General features: G+C 32.2%; 3 protein-coding genes across 3 annotated transcripts; 2 read left to right on the top strand and 1 right to left on the bottom strand.

Annotated features, from left to right (window-relative positions):
* Nucleotides 1–805: 805 nt before the first annotated feature.
* On the top strand, nt 806–7,883 carry LOC145167690 (beta-1,3-galactosyltransferase 7-like). Its single transcript, XM_079086927.1, has 12 exons — nt 806–902; nt 5,152–5,338; nt 5,526–5,616; nt 5,715–5,761; nt 5,947–6,158; nt 6,298–6,361; nt 6,657–6,729; nt 6,820–6,940; nt 7,023–7,110; nt 7,208–7,333; nt 7,529–7,638; nt 7,729–7,883. The coding sequence occupies exons 2-12, from the start codon at nt 5,241–5,243 to the stop codon at nt 7,881–7,883; spliced, it is 1,185 nt and encodes a 394-aa protein (XP_078943053.1). The 5' UTR covers nt 806–902; nt 5,152–5,240.
* Nucleotides 819–3,048, top strand: LOC145167689 (pentatricopeptide repeat-containing protein At2g13420, mitochondrial-like). The gene has a single exon (XM_079086926.1). It carries the CDS (start codon nt 1,229–1,231, stop codon nt 2,831–2,833), a length of 1,605 nt encoding a protein of 534 aa, XP_078943052.1. The 5' UTR covers nt 819–1,228; the 3' UTR covers nt 2,834–3,048.
* An 81-nt stretch (nt 7,884–7,964) lies between the features above and the next one.
* Nucleotides 7,965–16,526, bottom strand: BGAL10 (beta-galactosidase 10). The gene is made up of 19 exons (XM_079086925.1): nt 16,225–16,526; nt 15,459–15,554; nt 14,888–15,000; nt 14,720–14,786; nt 14,435–14,527; nt 14,026–14,169; nt 13,455–13,543; nt 13,247–13,352; nt 13,057–13,144; nt 12,559–12,677; nt 11,910–12,074; nt 11,552–11,760; nt 11,364–11,473; nt 11,161–11,270; nt 10,575–10,682; nt 9,889–9,999; nt 9,412–9,620; nt 8,644–8,959; nt 7,965–8,233 (listed from the first exon to the last, which is right to left on the bottom strand). The coding sequence occupies exons 1-19, from the start codon at nt 16,405–16,407 to the stop codon at nt 8,123–8,125; spliced, it is 2,547 nt and encodes an 848-aa protein (XP_078943051.1). The 5' UTR covers nt 16,408–16,526; the 3' UTR covers nt 7,965–8,122.
* Nucleotides 16,527–17,354: the final 828 nt, after the last annotated feature.

Raw genomic sequence — 17,354 nt, 5'->3', positions numbered from 1 at the left:
CAAAAAGCCTCATTTTAATCCATTTTTTTAAAACTTCTCTTAAAATGCATCTTATATCCCTGTTGATAATACTCAAGACACAAATCCTCGTACGTCAGTATACAATAATTCAATGATGAATCCTAGTTTTCAAAAGCCTTCTAGTTTCAGTTTTGGTCCACCAAATTTTCAAATGCCATTTTACCCATATAAACCAAATTTTCAACCACATCCGCTGCAAGAGAAACCAAACAATCGTAAAAAAAACTACGCAAACAAGAAGGAATAGTCAGTAGACGACGCAAGATGACATATTGTTGTATAGCTCATGGCTTAACATAGGCAAAAACTCAACAATCGATATTGATCAATATAGATCAGACGTCGTGTAGCCGAATATTACAATATGTATCGTCATAATATACCTAAGCGGAGAGAAATAATCAGACACTTCAGAATCATTGGGAGCAGCTAAATCATGCTAATTCTATATTTGTTGGGTGTTATGAACAAATTCAACGCACGAAAGTGGATTAAATGAAGAAAACAAAAGAAAAATAATAATAATAAGGCTCCAACATTATATATTTCATCAAGGGGGTTCCGACTTCATTTTTTCATATTAGGAAACTTTTTTTTTTTGCTCTGAAAATAAGTTTTGAAGATCACCACAATAAAAAGAAAAGCTTCGATTTTTTTTTTCTCTATAAAATTTTTTATTTCCGCAATAATATGAACTTTACAAAAGCAAAACCGGACATCACAAAACTGACAGTTATTTATGAAAAAAAATATTTTATTATTTTTTAGCGATTTCAGTAACAAATTAAAACATAACTTGCTGCGCGCATAAACCTCACCCTCGCTCCGCCGACCGCCGCCGTTGTTCTCATTTCCCGTCGGTATCTCTTCGTTCGATTAAGGTTAGACACTGCCATTGTTTTCCCATAATTTACATAAATTTGTTTCATCACTTCGTGAATTACATAGATTTTACATCCCTAAATTAACGAATTAAGTAGGCTTATCAAATGATTCGAAGCACACAACTCTCGATCAAACTTGAACTTCTTTTCTAGGGTTTACCATTGTCTGTAGCTGTTTGGTATTCCAATTTCGGTCATATACGGAGACACACTCAGCTTATGATGCGAAAAGAGTAGAATCGCCATGAAAATTGTAGCTCATTGATGTTTTCTTCATTCTTCTAGTTGAATAGCTTCGCTTGTTTGTTATATTCCAAATTCCAATGGCACTGCGTTTCAGCCACTCTCGAATTATGTCCAGTTTGTTCCAATTCCGCTCACTTTCTTCATTCATTTCCCCCACTTCTGAACCCAAAGAAGTTATACCAGAAAGTGTGTTAAAACCTACACTTGTTTCACTCGAACCATCAAATGATGCTGATTTAATTTCTCAAATGCTCATCCAACACCATAACCCATTCCACACCATGGAATCCTCTCTACAACTCAACGGAATCAAGATTTCCCCAATTCTTGTCCACCAAACGCTAATTCGTCTCAAAAACATCTCCAAGATCGCCTTAGCTTTCTTCTCATGGGCTAAAGAACAATCCCACTACTCTCACGACTCCCATTCTTACAACCTCATGATCGACATATTAGGTAAAGTTAGACAATTCGATGTTGCTTGGCAATTGATCATAGAAATGGATCAAAATGGTGTAAACCCAACTTCCACCACTTTCTATGTCCTGGTCCGGAGGCTTATATCCGCGGGTCTAACCCGCCAAGCTATCCGTGCATTTGATGATATGGGTTGTTTTGTGGTAAACGATACTGAAGAACAACAACAACAACAACAACAACCCGTTCATGACTTCTATTTTCTTTTTGATACCCTTTGTAAATATGGCTACCCAAAAGTTGCTACAGAGATGTTCAACAAATGGAAAAACTGGAGATTTGAACCTGATGCAAAGATTTACACGATTCTGATATACGGGTGGTGTAAAATGAACAAACCCAAGATGGCTGATAAGTTTTTTAAAGAGATGGTGAGTAATGGAATCGAACCTAATGTTGTTACTTACAATGTTTTGTTAAATGGAATATGTCGGAAGTCAAGTTTACACCCTGAAGATCGATTCACAAGAACAATTCAAGCTGCAGAGAAACTGCTCGATGAAATGCCACAAAGAGGGGTTGACCCTGATGTTACTACTTATTCAATTATCCTACATGTTTATAGCCGTGCACATAAGCCAAATCTCACACTTCAAAAGTTAAAGATCATGAAAGATAAAGGGATTCATCCAACTTTAGCAACCTACACATCTGTTGTAAAGTGTCTTTGTTCATGTGGGCATCTTGAAGATGCTGAGATTTTGCTTGATGAAATGGTGTCCAATGGGGTTACGCCATCTGGCACAACGTATAACTGTTTCTTTAAGGAATATAGAGGTAGGAAAGATATCGATGGTGCTTTGAGATTGTATAAGAAAATTAAAAAAGATTGTGTTTTTTTACACGATACGCATACGTATAACATACTTATGGGGATGTTTATGGATTTGAATCGTTTTGATCTTGTGAAAGAGATTTGGGATGATATGAAGGGTAGTGTTTGTGGGCCCGATTTGGATTCATACACTTTGTTGGTTCATGGATTGTGTGAAAAGGAAAAGTGGAGAGATGCGTGTGAATATTTTGTTGAAATGATTGAAAAAGGGATTTTGCCACAAAAGGTTACGTTTGAGACGTTGTATAAAGGGTTGATACAATCGGATATGTTGAGGACATGGAGGAGATTGAAGAAAAAACTTGATGATGAGTCGATTTCATTTTCTTCAGAATTTGAAAAGTATCATGTTAAACCTTATAAAAGATGAAAGTATGTTGCTATGATGTATAAGTGAGATTAGGGTTATCGATTTCATGTAAAGTTTTCACTTTTTAGGTATTAAATAGTGAAGTTTCTATACTTAGAGATCTTGAAAGGGTTGTAAATGTGCATTTATGCAACAACGTTTCATCTTTTTCATGATTTATGTAATAACTAGACAAATGCATGTGTTTTTTGATCAAATAAAATTATGTGGTTAAACTTTTGGCAAATATATGTAATTGAAAATAAAGGCTAATTTGGCGTTGATTGGACTTCTTCCAACATGGTGGCTAATTCATCCTTTACTTGAACACGTAACGGATTAAAGAAGAAACGGAGCTAGCGAGATTCGGACTCGAGTCGACAAACAATCAATCCAAACGCCTTACCATTAGGCGTAAACTCATTATATGAATACAAGTCAGACTTTATATATATAATGTGTAACACTGATAATTACTAATATTAATACTTTTTTTACTTTGGGTATTTTGATTTTGCTTATTTCTATTATATATTTTTATGAATGTGTGTGGTGTGTGTATAAATATAATTATAAAGATAAAAAAAAAAAAATACTTTTTAAAGGTATAAATATATTTTAAAGGTATGTATAGGTTTAAAAACATATTTATATATTTAAATACGTATTTGTATATTTGAAAGCATATTTATATTTTAAAAAGATATTTATACATTTAAAAGCGGGAAAATTTGTGGAATAACAAAAAAGTAGGGGTGTTTGAAAAAAATAACCACAAAATGACATTTTCATTAAATGACCAAGGTTTCCGCAGAGAGGGGCACTGCGGAACACCTTTACCCTCTGCACTGCGGAACACCTTTACCCTCTGCGGAAGGGTTTTCTCTCCGAGGAAGTGACGTAGCAGGGGTAAAATAGTAAAACCACATAAAAAAACCAAAAAAAAAACAAACTGCATTGTGGATTCGAAAAGTTTTGCTGTGGAGGAAGAAGAAACGATCGGGAAGAAACAGACTCTCAATCGATCGAAAAGCTTTGCCGACGAACTCGAAATCGTTTGATTTTAACCATTGTGATTTTTTTTGGCGAAAAACTAAAAAATTAAGGGTTTATTTAGAAGCATTAGAAAGTTGAGGGTTTTTTTTGGAAAAAAAAAATACAAAGTTGAGGGTTTTTTCGGAAAAAATAAAAAAATATTTTCAGGCAAAAAAAAGTATTTTATGTAGAAATGAGCAAATGATGCAATATTGAAATACTTCATAAAGACTCTACAATAATCTAATTAAATATTCAAACTCTGTCTTCTTTTAAAACTTTTATCGGAAGCAAAAAATTTCTTAACACAAAAAGTACTTGAGGTAACTTTGAGAAGGTTTAGCTTTTATGTTTTATGTCATTTTACATCTTTCAAAATATTACAACTACATTTGTCAAACTTGTACACAGATAAAAGTTACAGTTTCAGCTATTAACTATTAGTTATAAAGGCAACTATTAGGTAATTTTGTGTAACATACCTAGATTTAAGGCTATTGGGTATAGGCTCGGGCGTTGAGATCCTATACGGCATGTCATAATGGCGTTATAACACCATGAACACCGCCCCACCTTCATGTTATGATAAGGGGCGTTGGCGCCATAACATATTGAAATAGGAGTACTCTCTCTCTCTCTCAACACCATGTTATAACACGGGAACACCACCCTCACTCCAGATTATAACATGTTGGAATGTGAGATGACAAGGTTTGGATGCTATAACATCCATCCTCAACGGCCCATACCTTACCTTGTAGGCTAAAGCTTAGTTGTGTATCCATAGTGTAGCCAAGCTCTCAAAAACCAAGAAAACTAATTTGCAATGTACCATGGGCAAAACACGGAAGAAAATAATTTCTTAAACAACTAATACACGTCTGCATTGCATAATACATATACGATGAAATGTAAACAATGTAATAAATTTTGAAACACACATAAATAACGTTAAGTTCATGTTGATCTAATATGAATTTTCAAGTTGTTAATATGTATTTGATCTTATACAATATGAATATCACATATATTCCAATATTCCATGTTATTTAATATGAATTTCATGTTATAAAACGAAAATTTAACATAATTAATCATTCTATAACGTTAAAACCGCATCAATATTTTGTAATTATTTACAATAAAAAATATTAAAAAAATAAAAATCCACAAGTTATTTGCATGACTATATCTATTTGTTATTTTCTAAAAATCGATTTTATAGAACATGAACAAATATTGTGTGCAAAGCCATGATTTTGCGAGAATCAGTTACCACAAAAATGGATTCATTCACGATGCAGATCGAAACATTTATGCGTAATCATCTCACACACACGAAACTTTTCATAGTTGGATCTGTTTCTTCCACTTCGCGCGCGAACAGAAGAAGATGAAGAACACGCGTTACACTGGACGCAAAGTGTCACCCAAATGGATACTCATTTTCAGCACCTTCAGCTTCGCATTCGGCATGATCTTCACCAACAGGTCTGTTTACAGATCATCAATCAATAACTGAAATCGAGGTTTCTTAATGACTTTGCACATCCCACTTGATCATATGCGATCAATTGTTTGATTGATTTTCTCAAATCAGAAGCCTGGAGTGTCGAGTTAATCGCATTTGATCACGAATCAGAACTGAAATTGGGGGTTATTGTAATGATGATTGTAGGGTGTGGGCTCCGCTTGATTCCGATGGGAAGGTTATGCGGCGACGTGAACAGGAAATCAAAATTATTTCCGATGATTGCATAACAAATAAGGTTAAACTGTTCTTCAAAAACACCTACATTATGAAATTGAATTTTATCGTTCTCTTCATCAACATTTTTTTGATGGGATTTCAATGGGTTTGATTCAGGATTCTGATATACTCGGAGCAATTCACAAATCTGATGAAGCAATCCGGTGAATATTTCCAATCTTCCATATCAATACACTCTTTGCATACATGATTTTCTATCAATCTATATTTCATTCTATATAGTGATTAGTGAACGCTTTACAGAAAAATTAAACATAATTGCATGTTCTTTACAAATATATCGATCTAATGGTAAAGACTAATGTATCATTAATTGGAGGGCTGTCAGATCACTTGGAAACTCGCTTTCAAAGCTGCGAATGGAGCTTCCTATTGCTGAAAGTTCACCTGAGAAACTTAACCATGGAAGTTTACAAGCAAACAAAACTGTTTCTGAAAAAGACTCAAGAAGGAAAAAAGCATTTGTGGTTATTGGGATTAATACTGCTTTTAGTAGCAGAAGAAGGCGTGATTCAGTTAGAGAAACATGGATGCCTAGGGGTACGTTTGTCATTTACATGATTGTTGATCAAATTCCATGCATTTTAAAGTGCATGTCTTAAAAAACCATGTATGTAATTGCTTACCATATATTGTGTTGTGAGATTGTAATAACATGTGAATCTTTGTTCTTGACTAGGTGAAAAGTTAATTCAGCTTGAGAAGGAAAAGGGTATTGTTGTCCGTTTCATAATTGGTCATAGGTGATGCGATCTTTCATTTCTTTTTCAGTGTATGTTTGTGTTTGATAATTGGTCAAATAATATTTCTCCAATATATATGCAAAAATGTCTCTTTCTTTAGCACTATATATTCTGTAAAATACCTCAAACAACTTGGTATTATATTTTCAAGAAAGTGATCAACTTTTGGATAATTCTTTAAAAATGCTTTAAAAAGAGAGTAGTTTACAAAAATAAACGAATTTGAATCTGTTTAAGAACGATGGTTTGTTTGCAAAAAGACAAAATGACCAAACTAACCTTCCATTTTTTGTAGTGCAACATCCAAAAGCATTTTGGATCGAGCCATAGATTCTGAGGAATCACAACATAAAGACTTTCTGAGGCTTGTAAGATCAAACACACATTTACTCAATATTTTTTTTACCCTTGAGATCAGTCAATATCTGATTTTATTTTATTATTATCAATCACCTCAGAAACATGTTGAAGGGTATCACGAATTAACAGCCAAAACAAGAACATTCTTTGCCACTGCATACGCCAATTGGGATGCAAAATTTTATGTCAAAGTGGACGATGATGTTCATGTCAATTTGGGTATATATATTCAAAAAAAAAAAAAAAAATCATTTTGGGGTTTTTCAAAAGCTAAAATTACTTATTTGCCCTTTATGATCAGGCATGTTAGCTTCAAGCCTCCATAGGCATCAAACTAAGCCTAGAGTCTATATGGGCTGCATGAAATCTGGTCCTGTTCTTTCTCAAAAGTAACATCTCCATTCTTTTACTAAGAATTGCAATTTTTTTAACAGTGAAATACATAAATTGTTACAGAGGGTATATTTGACTTTTTGTGTTATTTAGGAATGTTAAATACCATGAACCAGAATATTGGAAATTTGGTGAGGAAGGAAATAGATATTTTCGGCATGCTACTGGACAAATTTATGCTATTTCAAGCGATCTTGCTGCATATATCTCCACCAATCAGTAATTATTCTTAAGCTATTTACTTTCTTGTTTAAAAAAAAAACGACTACATACTTTGGAAAACAAAATTAAAAAAAAAAAAAAAAAGTTAGAACTGGATGGGGGAAAAATCTCATTTTCCTAATTTCTTATTATAAATCGTTCTTTTTGTATTAAGTAAAAAAACACTGATATACAGCTTATCTGACTGATCAGGGAAATATTGCATAAGTATGCAAACGAAGATGTCTCACTCGGTGCTTGGTTTATTGGTCTTGATGTAGAGCACATTGATGATCGGAACATGTGTTGTGGGACCCCTCCCGGTGCATATCATCCTAAATTTTTTTTTATATAAAAAAGTCAACATTTTGACTTTTCAAGTGTGGAAATTAATTTTGACTTTATTATTACAGAGTGCGAATGGAAAGCAGAAACGGGCAATGTGTGCATTGCTTCATTCGATTGGAGTTGCAGTGGTATTTGCAAATCGGTAGAAAGAATGAAACAAGTTCACAAAAAATGTGGCGAAAATTGCGCCACTTTTGGAACAACTGATTTTGAAGCTTGATTGGTTATATAAGTTAAAAAGACGTTTTCGCCCAAATATAGAAAACCCTTAAAAAACCATCACAAGAAAAAGAAAAACATATAGTTAAGTTTTATTCTCATAGAATATGAAAATGAATGATAGGCCTCCCAAGATTTTGAAAAAAGAAAAACAAAACATGTTTAAATTCAAATCCTATGTAGAAAACAACTCATAGTGATATAAAACATTTAATCGAACGTATGTAAAAATGGTTGGATTCAACTGCATGTTGCTTGTACTGCAAGTTTCTTCGTTGTTCCGGGGCAAAGTTCGGTCTTGAAATTCTCTTTGGTTAATTCTATGATGCATGCGGTCTTGTTTAAGCATCGCTGTATAAAACAATGGAATGGAATCACGTAAGGAAGGGAATCTGTCAAATGAATTGGAATATGAAGGAACATTATAGTTTTATCTATCTAAATATTTTTTGGTTATTGTAAATGAATATGATTGAAAATGAAAGTTTTGTTTTCTTTTAGTTCAATTTATATATAACGAGGGTATTTTGGTCTTTTCATAAAAAAGGAGAATGGAAATGAATTATTTCCACCTTCCCCTAGGAACGTTGAAATCAAAACATATAATTTTGAAGAATTCCGATGGAAGTGAATTCCATCCATTTTCCAACTAAACACACACCATGGAATGGAATCACAAATTCCGATTCCGTAAAAATTTGCAAACCACACACGACCAAACATTGAAATATTAGTCTAGAACGGATTGGAAAAGCAATTACCTTTTCAACAATGAAAGTGGAATCGGGATCATGGCAATCGCCAACGGAATAGGAATCACAAGTCCCCGTAGGAGTTCCATAGCTAGCAAACTTGAAAGCCGAAATGTGCATGTTCATTGGGCATTTTATTTCCAAACTTGCAATGTTTTTTTGCAAGTTGTTGGTGGAAAAAGAAGGGTGATCTTCGGATACATGAGCACAAAGACTTGTTAATTTTCGTCTTGAAAACCTAATTTGAGTAGGGTCTCCACCTTTCTCCTCAAATATCACCAAAACATTGCCCGATGGCTTGAACCAAGATCTTGGAACATGATACCTAGTTTGTATAATGCATAATGACAATGTCATTAGAGATTATCTTTTTATCATATCTAAGCACTCAGGGTTAAATTCAAGAAATAGCAATGTACTTTCACTTTGTCCTATTACAACATTGTACTTTGAAAAGTTTTATAGGACAAAATATAGCCTTGTACTTTCACTTTTTTTTTTCTTACTAGGATATTATAGCATTGTACTATTATTTTGTGTATTATAGCATCGTTTATTTAATCTATCACAACATTGTACTATGATAAGTTTTCCAAATTATAGTATTTTTATTTTACTTTCATTTTTTTTTCTTACTAGTATATTATACTTTGAAAAATCTACTTGATTATGGCATTACTTGGTATTCAGATGCTATAAAAAACAAGTCAATGAAAGTGCATTGCTATTTCTTATACTTTAACTCTTATTATGTGATGGGTAGAAGGGGGATTTTACCATCTTTGGCTCGGTTGTCCACACCCCATATTGCATTTATCAGGGTTAAACTTGCCTCTATAGTCACAAGTTTTAACACATTTATCGGTTGGAGCTTTACGAGGCCAATATCTTCCAATTTGCTCCCCATTTAGCCATGCCAACCCCTTTCCCATGTGAACCATATCAAGCCCAATGGGCTCGTTTCCTCGTGGGGGGTCCACAATAGCCTACAAGATTTAATAATTACTCATTCATTCTTAAAAAAACAATATTTCGTAACAAAATGAGACTTAAAAATGCTCAAAAGTCAAAACCATGGTGGAAGTTATTGGTAGCCCAAGCCCACAAGCTTAAGGCTTAGAAGGGGATCATGATTCTCACATGGCTAAAACAAATGAAGTAAATATAAATAGAATATAAAATATCATATGAAAATGTATTTTACAAGTAATAATAACAATATATAGTATAAAAGTCCCCCTTTGAGTTACATACCTTATACCATGTCAATGGTTGTTTTTTTGGTGGTGTTGAAACTGAGGTCCAATTTGTGTGTTTTGAACCATCAACATCGTATAGACCAAGATGCTCTCCTTCTACCCCAACCTGTAAAAGCCAAAATATTGAGGTAGTGTTTTGGTACGATGGAATTGGGGAAGGAATGGAATGGTTCATTCCATTCGAAGGAACAAAAGGTTGTTTTTTTGTTGGATGGAACGGAATGGGCAACTCTTGTAGGAATGTGATTCCTTCCATTTTGTTAATTTTCATTATTTAGTTAGTGAGTGTTTCTTTTCCATTGCATTATGGATGGAAAATTGCGATATAACCTCATTTGGATTCTAATGAGCTTTTAATATGTTTAACTTTTTGGTTTATTGAAATAAAAAGTTCACGCTAACCAAACCCAATCATGAAATGTAATGACTTATTCCATTACCTTGTCAATTCCATTCTTTTGTTAATTCTATTCCATCCAAACCAAATAGACACTTAAAGAGTCAAACATAGTACTTTCCATATCCAAATTCAACATAGGGTTTCAAATTCTTCCATTTTCCAAAAGTTCTTATTCAAATTAAATACCATTGAGGATTATTTTACTAATTTCTATACATCCTATAAAATCGAAAATTTTGACCAATAAAAGTCAAACATTAACAAAATAAAGGAGAGAGCACCTTGTAGGTCCATGTGGTGTTAGACAAGTCAACGATTCCACTCTTCAAACCTTTAATTTTCACACTCGTTAAACCCGCTCCAACCCATTCATAAAATGACCCTGCATTCTATTAGATGGGACCCACAATTCAATCACATAAATATTTTATTTATTGAATATAAACAAGACACATAAAAAAAAAGAGTAAATTACATGAATGGTCCCTATGGTTTAGGGTAATTTGCGCGTTTGGTCCCTAACTTATTTTTTTAACTTGGAAGGTCCCTACTGTTTGTTTTTGTTACGCGCTTGGTCCTGTCTTACCTAAAAAGATTATTTTGCCCTTGAATTTTTAATTTATTTAAATAAACACACCCCCAATCCCACCCCCTCACCTTACTTTACATGCCCCACCATTTTTCCCTATTTAAATAACAGTATTTTTAGGTAAAACAGGGACCAAGCGCGTAATAAAAACAAACAGTAGACCTTCCGAGTTAAAAAAATAAGTTAGTGACCAAACACGCAAATTATCCCAAACCATAGGGACCATTCGTGTAATTTACTCTAAAAAGAAAAAATATTGAACAAAAAAAGTAACTCACTTGAAGGCCTACAGTCATGCTTAAAATAGCAATTTCATTATTCCCGGCCTTCAATGAAACCGAACTCTTAAACTTAAAGGGCGAAACCGTACCATTTCCCGATCCACTAGCTGCAAAACACATGTACAAAAAACAATATAATGAGCAAAAAAAAAGTCAAATCATGATTTGACTTTTTCAATAATGTATCTTGACCATAGAACCTTGAAGTATGCCATTGACAAAGGCATGAAGAGCATGCCCCTTTGACTCGATCAACAACGTTGGTTTGTTTCCCTTCTTTAGAAATTCTTCATTCTCATCAACATTTAATCTACAACGGTCATTGAGGGTATTTTAGTCATTTGACATATAGTTAATTTTATTAAGTGCTTTTAAATTAGAGACGAACCTAGTTGTATACCAAAGGTAATCGGTTGTATCTTTTGTTGTATTGATATGATCCACAAAACCATTTTTAGTAAAATCGGCTTCTCCCCAAATCCCTGGTTTTTCCACATATATTTCCCAACTAAGTGGTTTCAAATCTTTATGTGGTGAAGCTGATGAAGGTTGCAATTGCTCTGGGATCATTTCAATGGTGGAAGTTTGAGATCCAACCTATTTGCAAGAAATAGCAATGTACTTTCAATGATTTGTTTTTTATAGCATCCTACTTTTATATAATTGGGTAGATTTTTCAAAGTAGAATGCTTTAATAGGAAAAAGATGAAAGTAGGATGCTTTTATAAACAAATAAATGAAGTTACCTTTGCAGTGTTGTAGACTACATTTTTACAATCTGGAAGAATGCTGACTGACCATGCTGGAAGTGTATATGAAGCATTCCGAAATTGTATTGTTTTTTCATTTTTGTCATCTAAGTTTGCAATAAAGGCAGAACAAGTCCCTGATTCATCTTCATAGACATCAGCCTAATAAAAAGAAAAAATAAATCACATCAAATATGATAAGATACGAAGAAATTGGGGATTCTTGTGAATTAAATCTGAAAGTTTAAGGTTCAAAACATGAGTTATTAGATTTACAAACGAAAATTTATAAAATTATGTATAGGAGCTTTCTTTTTTACTAGATACAGAAAGAACGACTTTATGGAGAAAGAAGGCTTTCCCCATAGAAGTCCTAACTTTTTACAAATTTACCCTTACGTTGTTTAGTTTTTTCATTCCATTTCCCCAAGTGTGTCGCTATTTTCTCTAGTATTATATAAAGTATAAACATCATTAATCTAGACAACACTTATTGAGAAAAACGGAATACGGAAAGATTAGCAGCACCAATATGTTGTAATAGTGACAAAGGGCAAATAGGTAAGTTTGGCTTCGGAAAATAAAAATGTTGTGATTTTCATGGGATGAGTGAGCATGAATGAAAAAAGGGATGATAAAAATCCACCTCTTGTTGAGAACCAAGATGAACCAAAGTCGGTTTATTGTTCAATAATGCTTGTTCACACAACTTTATAGCTCTATGAAGCTCCTTAAGATGCCCATATTTTGGATACCTTGGTAACCCTAAATCCATCCAAAAAAAATATTTAGAACTTATTCAGAAACTTTATAAAGTGAAAATCGCATAAAATAGGAATGTAATCTATATCTTACTCATAATAGTAAGATAACTACGTTTCTTTATTGATAATAGCAATGTCAAGTATTATACTTGCATTCTTTACCAATAATAGCAATCTAAACTTTTCAAATGTAATTTGTTTTTTTACCCATAATAACAACTACTTAAATTTCTTTACCTATAATCACAACATACTTATAAAAGTACATTTTGCATATTACTATATTAATAATGAAATGTAAGTAGGTTGCTATTATCAAGAAAAAAGCATAACAACATTCCAATTATAGATTGAAAAAAAAAAGATTGAAAAAAGCTAACCATATTCATCAATTGGTGCATCATAATCATAACTTGTGGTGATAAATGGCCCACCAGAAGTACGTCCAAAATTCGTCCCACCATGATACTAAAAAAAAAAAAAAAAAAAAAAATTTAAAACAATAAACTTAACACATGGAGAAATTACAAATGCTATATATTTATAACATTTATAAAGAAAAAAGAATACCATATAATAATTATGGACACTTCCTCCTTTTTGAAAAAATCGAGCAACAGAATAAGCAACATCTTCAGCTGGCCTATGAGGATCTCTTCCTCCAAATGTCTTAAACCTATCACACAAATATATAAGTAATTTTGTTATTATTAGTAAAATAATATATAAATATGTTGTTATTATTTAAAAATAATAATAATAAGTGTAGAAAACATACCATCCAGGCCAATTCTCAGTCCAGATTTTGGGCATTGTTGAGTAGCTTGGTTTGAAATCATCACAATAAAATGAATTGCATGTATTAATCTGTAATAAAAATATTACAAACAAGTCTTTTTATTTTTAATGATTATTAGCTAAATTGATCAAATATAATAATCCAGTGGTTAAATCGATAAAATGGTAAAAGTGTGATGTATTATTTTGCCCTTTCTGAAAACCAGATAACCAACAACAACAAAAAAAAAAAAATAATGGTATAAAGTTTGGTTTAAATTTAATCATTACAGAAAATATATAACTGATTGTGAAAGTACAAATGTTTTTCTGTATTTTGCATAATTATTTATTCTAATAATCATTTCCACAAGCTTTACTACAAAATAGAATCATTTTTATTACACGTTGAATCATATGACTACTTTCGGGTCATATGCACAAGTCCAATTGTTATAATAAAAAAGTAAACTGTCGATTTTGGTCCCTAAGGTAATGATTTTCTTTAATTTTGGTCCAAAAAAGAATCTTTTTTCGTTTTTGGTCCCTATTTTCATGTTTCAAATCCTCACCACAGGATCTGGAGCATCCCATTGTTGACACATTATCCAAGGTACACCTGTATTTTGTGAAAGAGCCATTTTAGCTGCCCATTGAGTATATGATTTGCCTCCTTCACCATATGCAGCTTCATAGTATCCATACTCATTTTCCACCTATAAAATATTAAATCACAATTATTGTATCATTTGATGACATATTCAGAAATGATGTTAAAAGTTTTGAAAATTGCTATATCTTTCTGATATGTGTGTGTTTGAAGATTGTATAAATGTTAAATATGTCTTTTTTAAGCAAATGAAACCAGAGTTGCTTGAAACTTTGTGGTATGCTAAAACCAATTTCAAGATGATCGATTTTTAAGAAAAAGTAAAAAAGATTATTAAACAATTAAAAAAAATGAAAAAAACATTTACTTACCTGAGCTAAGATGATGGGACCTCCTTGTGAAGCAAAAAACTTTTCTTTTTTCATCATATTCACAATCAGTGTTGTGAAGTTCTGCATGTAATGCTGCATTTTACACAAGTCATATGTGTTTATATTTATGAAACTGATTAAAAGATAGGACAAATCAATGGAATTACATTGTTGTTTCTTGCATTCAACCAAAAGATGAATGTAAAATGACCAATCTACCCCTAATTTCAAAATCACTTTGAAAATGCAAAAACTTAGAAGATAATATTTAACCATTTTTCTCACCTTAAAAGGTTCATTGTCTGTTCTGAAAACTGTCCCTGGCACATAATGCAACCAAACAGGTATACCACTGTATAGGAATTAAAAAAAAAACAAATTAAATCCTCAAAATAAACATATAAATAATCATGAAAATAAATTAAAGTTAGAAATAATGAGTCATTGACTTGCCCAAAGTTCCATTCTGCAGCAACAAATGGCCCAATTCTGAGAATCAAAAGCATGCCAGCATCTTGAACTATCTTCACAAATTTTGGTAAATCATACCTTCCACCAAAATAGTACTAAAAAAAACCTCATCAAGAAAAACATAAAAATAAATAAATAAATAATCAATTAGTCACCATTTTGGAACAAAACAAGACTATGCTTCTTTTTGATTTGATACAGAAAGAACGACTTAACACAAAAAGTAAGGAAATCCCATTAAGTCCTAACTATGTTTCTTTTTCCTACGTGCCATTGATATTTAAGTATTTGATTCATTCACTTAAAAAAAAGGTGATTTGACTTTTATACCCCTCGTTTTAATTGAATACAAAGAATCATGACGAGGTGTATAAAAGCCAACACCTTTTTTTTTCTTAAGTGAATGAATCAAAAACATAAGTGGAATTACAATTACCACCTCCCATTGTTTTCTCAAATATATATAAACATCATTTATTCAAATAACACTTTATTCAGATATCTATGGTTTGAAAAGTCAAATGAAGCTCTATTTACAAAATAAGACACTCACATTGCCTGGTGAAGGTTCATGTCCATTCCAAAATACATACGTCTCAATCACATCTATGCCTCCTTCTTTTGCTGTTTTCACCAATCCAGGCCACATCTATCACAACAAAAGTTCATATACTTATGTCAAATTAATCAAAAATAAAGTAAATTTGTCATTTTTGGTGAGAATTGTATTGTTTTGGAAGAATTTGATCCAAGAAAGTGCACACCATAAAGCTATAGTTTCCATTCTCATATAAACTTTCATATCACACAATGCAAACTAGATTATTGAAAAGTTTTACTAGCAAAAGGGTAACATGTTACCCATTATTAACATTGGTTAGAAGTAGAATTTTCAAAACTTTCATATAAGTAGCCTAATAACCTCAGGATAACTTGAAAAGTGATAAAAAAAGTTATAGACTTATATCATTTCTCCACTAAAACGAAGAAATAAAGATTAATAAATAAGCTTTAAACCCTTATTAATAGCATTATGGTTCACTTTCCTATAGCAGTAATATTTCAAACAAATCAACCAATTTCATTACTTTCCATTTTTAGATTTTTAGCCTAATTAACCCTAACAACATACATTTCCTTAATAGACTGTTTCGGTAATAAACATTAGTAGTATTTCAAATGATAATAATTCAAGAATATCAAAACTCAATAAGCAAAATAAAAAAAATCAAGAAACCCAAATACATTTAGCTAAAATCCAAGATCTTTCTTGAAAATTAAACTAAAATCATAACTTCGAAATTAGTGGGTAGTCTTACAGCAGGAACACTACGAGGGTAGTGAATAGCAGCTGAGATAAGAAGCTTTCTTTCACCATCGACGAAAAGCGACCGACTATCGTAACTCACATTGCTAGCTGCTTCTGCAAATGGCGAAATGTAAAAGCACAGAAAACAGCTGAAGAAGATGAATACAACCAGAGTACAAGAAGTGGAAGCCATTGATGAAAGCTTCCCTCTTCTACTTCTTCTATTTCGCTTAAAGCTCAAAGCTTTTTACATGGGTTTATGTAATCGAAAGATCTGATACACCCGCACATGTTATTGTCCTTTTTTTATATAATAATAATTCTCCTGTTTTCCTCATTTGAGGATAAAATTAGAATAAAGAAAAGAAAATTATAGGGACACGTATCTTGATCTGAGAAGCTACGATAAAGTGGGGTCTGAAGAACAGACCAAAGGGCAACTGCATTTATCGCCATTTACTGTGTGTTTTTGTGTGAGAGAGAGGGAAATGGGGAGGATTTGGGTATTCTCAGATTCGCAAGCGGATTCGTGGGATACAGAAAGATTATTTAAAGAAACAGCTCATTTTGTTTTCAGAGATTGAATCCATGACGGTGGTCGTCAGAGTTCTTTGCTGATTTTGTGGGAAAGATTTAGGAAAAAAAATACTTGTATATTGTTTGGTTATTGATAATTGTACTACAAATTTTATTGTTTGATGATCCATTCTTGTGATTGTATCTACTTAAATAAGTTGCCAAAAAAAAAAATCTATTTAAGTTTTTGGAGTTTTTATTGTTTTATTATTTCTGTTTTTTTTTATCCTATAATTCTTTTGGTTTAGTAAAAATATAGATGATTTCTAAAATCTTTTCAATGTAAATTTTTGATTTGCATGAATATTCACAACTTAAATCTTTTCTTTTGGTGGATTTGGTCCATAGGTTTAACTACCATATGCACTCTATGTGAGGGCATTCTTATTTTTTCACATCTTCCTTTTTTTTTCTATTATATATATATATATATATATCTTTCTAACGTTACTGGCATTTGAGACAATTAGAAGGCTTTTGCGTATATTATCCCCAAATATCAATTGGTTATTTGTATTCCATCTCCCACCTTTAATAACGTGACATAAGCAAATCCTAATAAAA

Source organism: Lactuca virosa, chromosome 3 (genome assembly GCF_052849685.1).
Source record: "Lactuca virosa cultivar CGN04683 chromosome 3, Lactuca_virosa_CGN04683_v6, whole genome shotgun sequence".
NCBI classification, from domain to species: domain Eukaryota; kingdom Viridiplantae; phylum Streptophyta; class Magnoliopsida; order Asterales; family Asteraceae; genus Lactuca; species Lactuca virosa.
This window is presented reverse-complemented; position numbering and strand designations above follow the sequence as displayed.

What these genes read in the sequence shown, in the direction of transcription:
- LOC145167690 (XM_079086927.1), top strand. Translation starts at nt 5,241, where the DNA reads ATGAAGAACACGCGTTACACTGGACGCAAAGTGTCACCCAAATGGATA. An exon ending in AAATCTGATGAAGCAATCCG is followed by an intron (nt 5,762 to 5,946) that starts GTGAATATTTCC and finishes GAGGGCTGTCAG; the next exon opens with ATCACTTGGAAACTCGCTTT. An exon ending in ATAAAGACTTTCTGAGGCTT is followed by an intron (nt 6,730 to 6,819) that starts GTAAGATCAAAC and finishes CAATCACCTCAG; the next exon opens with AAACATGTTGAAGGGTATCA.
- BGAL10 (XM_079086925.1), bottom strand. Translation starts at nt 16,407, where the DNA reads ATGGCTTCCACTTCTTGTACTCTGGTTGTATTCATCTTCTTCAGCTGT. An exon ending in GGACAACCGAGCCAAAGATG is followed by an intron (nt 8,960 to 9,411) that starts GTAAAATCCCCC and finishes TATACAAACTAG; the next exon opens with GTATCATGTTCCAAGATCTT. An exon ending in CCACTTTCATTGTTGAAAAG is followed by an intron (nt 8,234 to 8,643) that starts GTAATTGCTTTT and finishes TGTTTTATACAG; the next exon opens with CGATGCTTAAACAAGACCGC.
- LOC145167689 (XM_079086926.1), top strand. Translation starts at nt 1,229, where the DNA reads ATGGCACTGCGTTTCAGCCACTCTCGAATTATGTCCAGTTTGTTCCAA.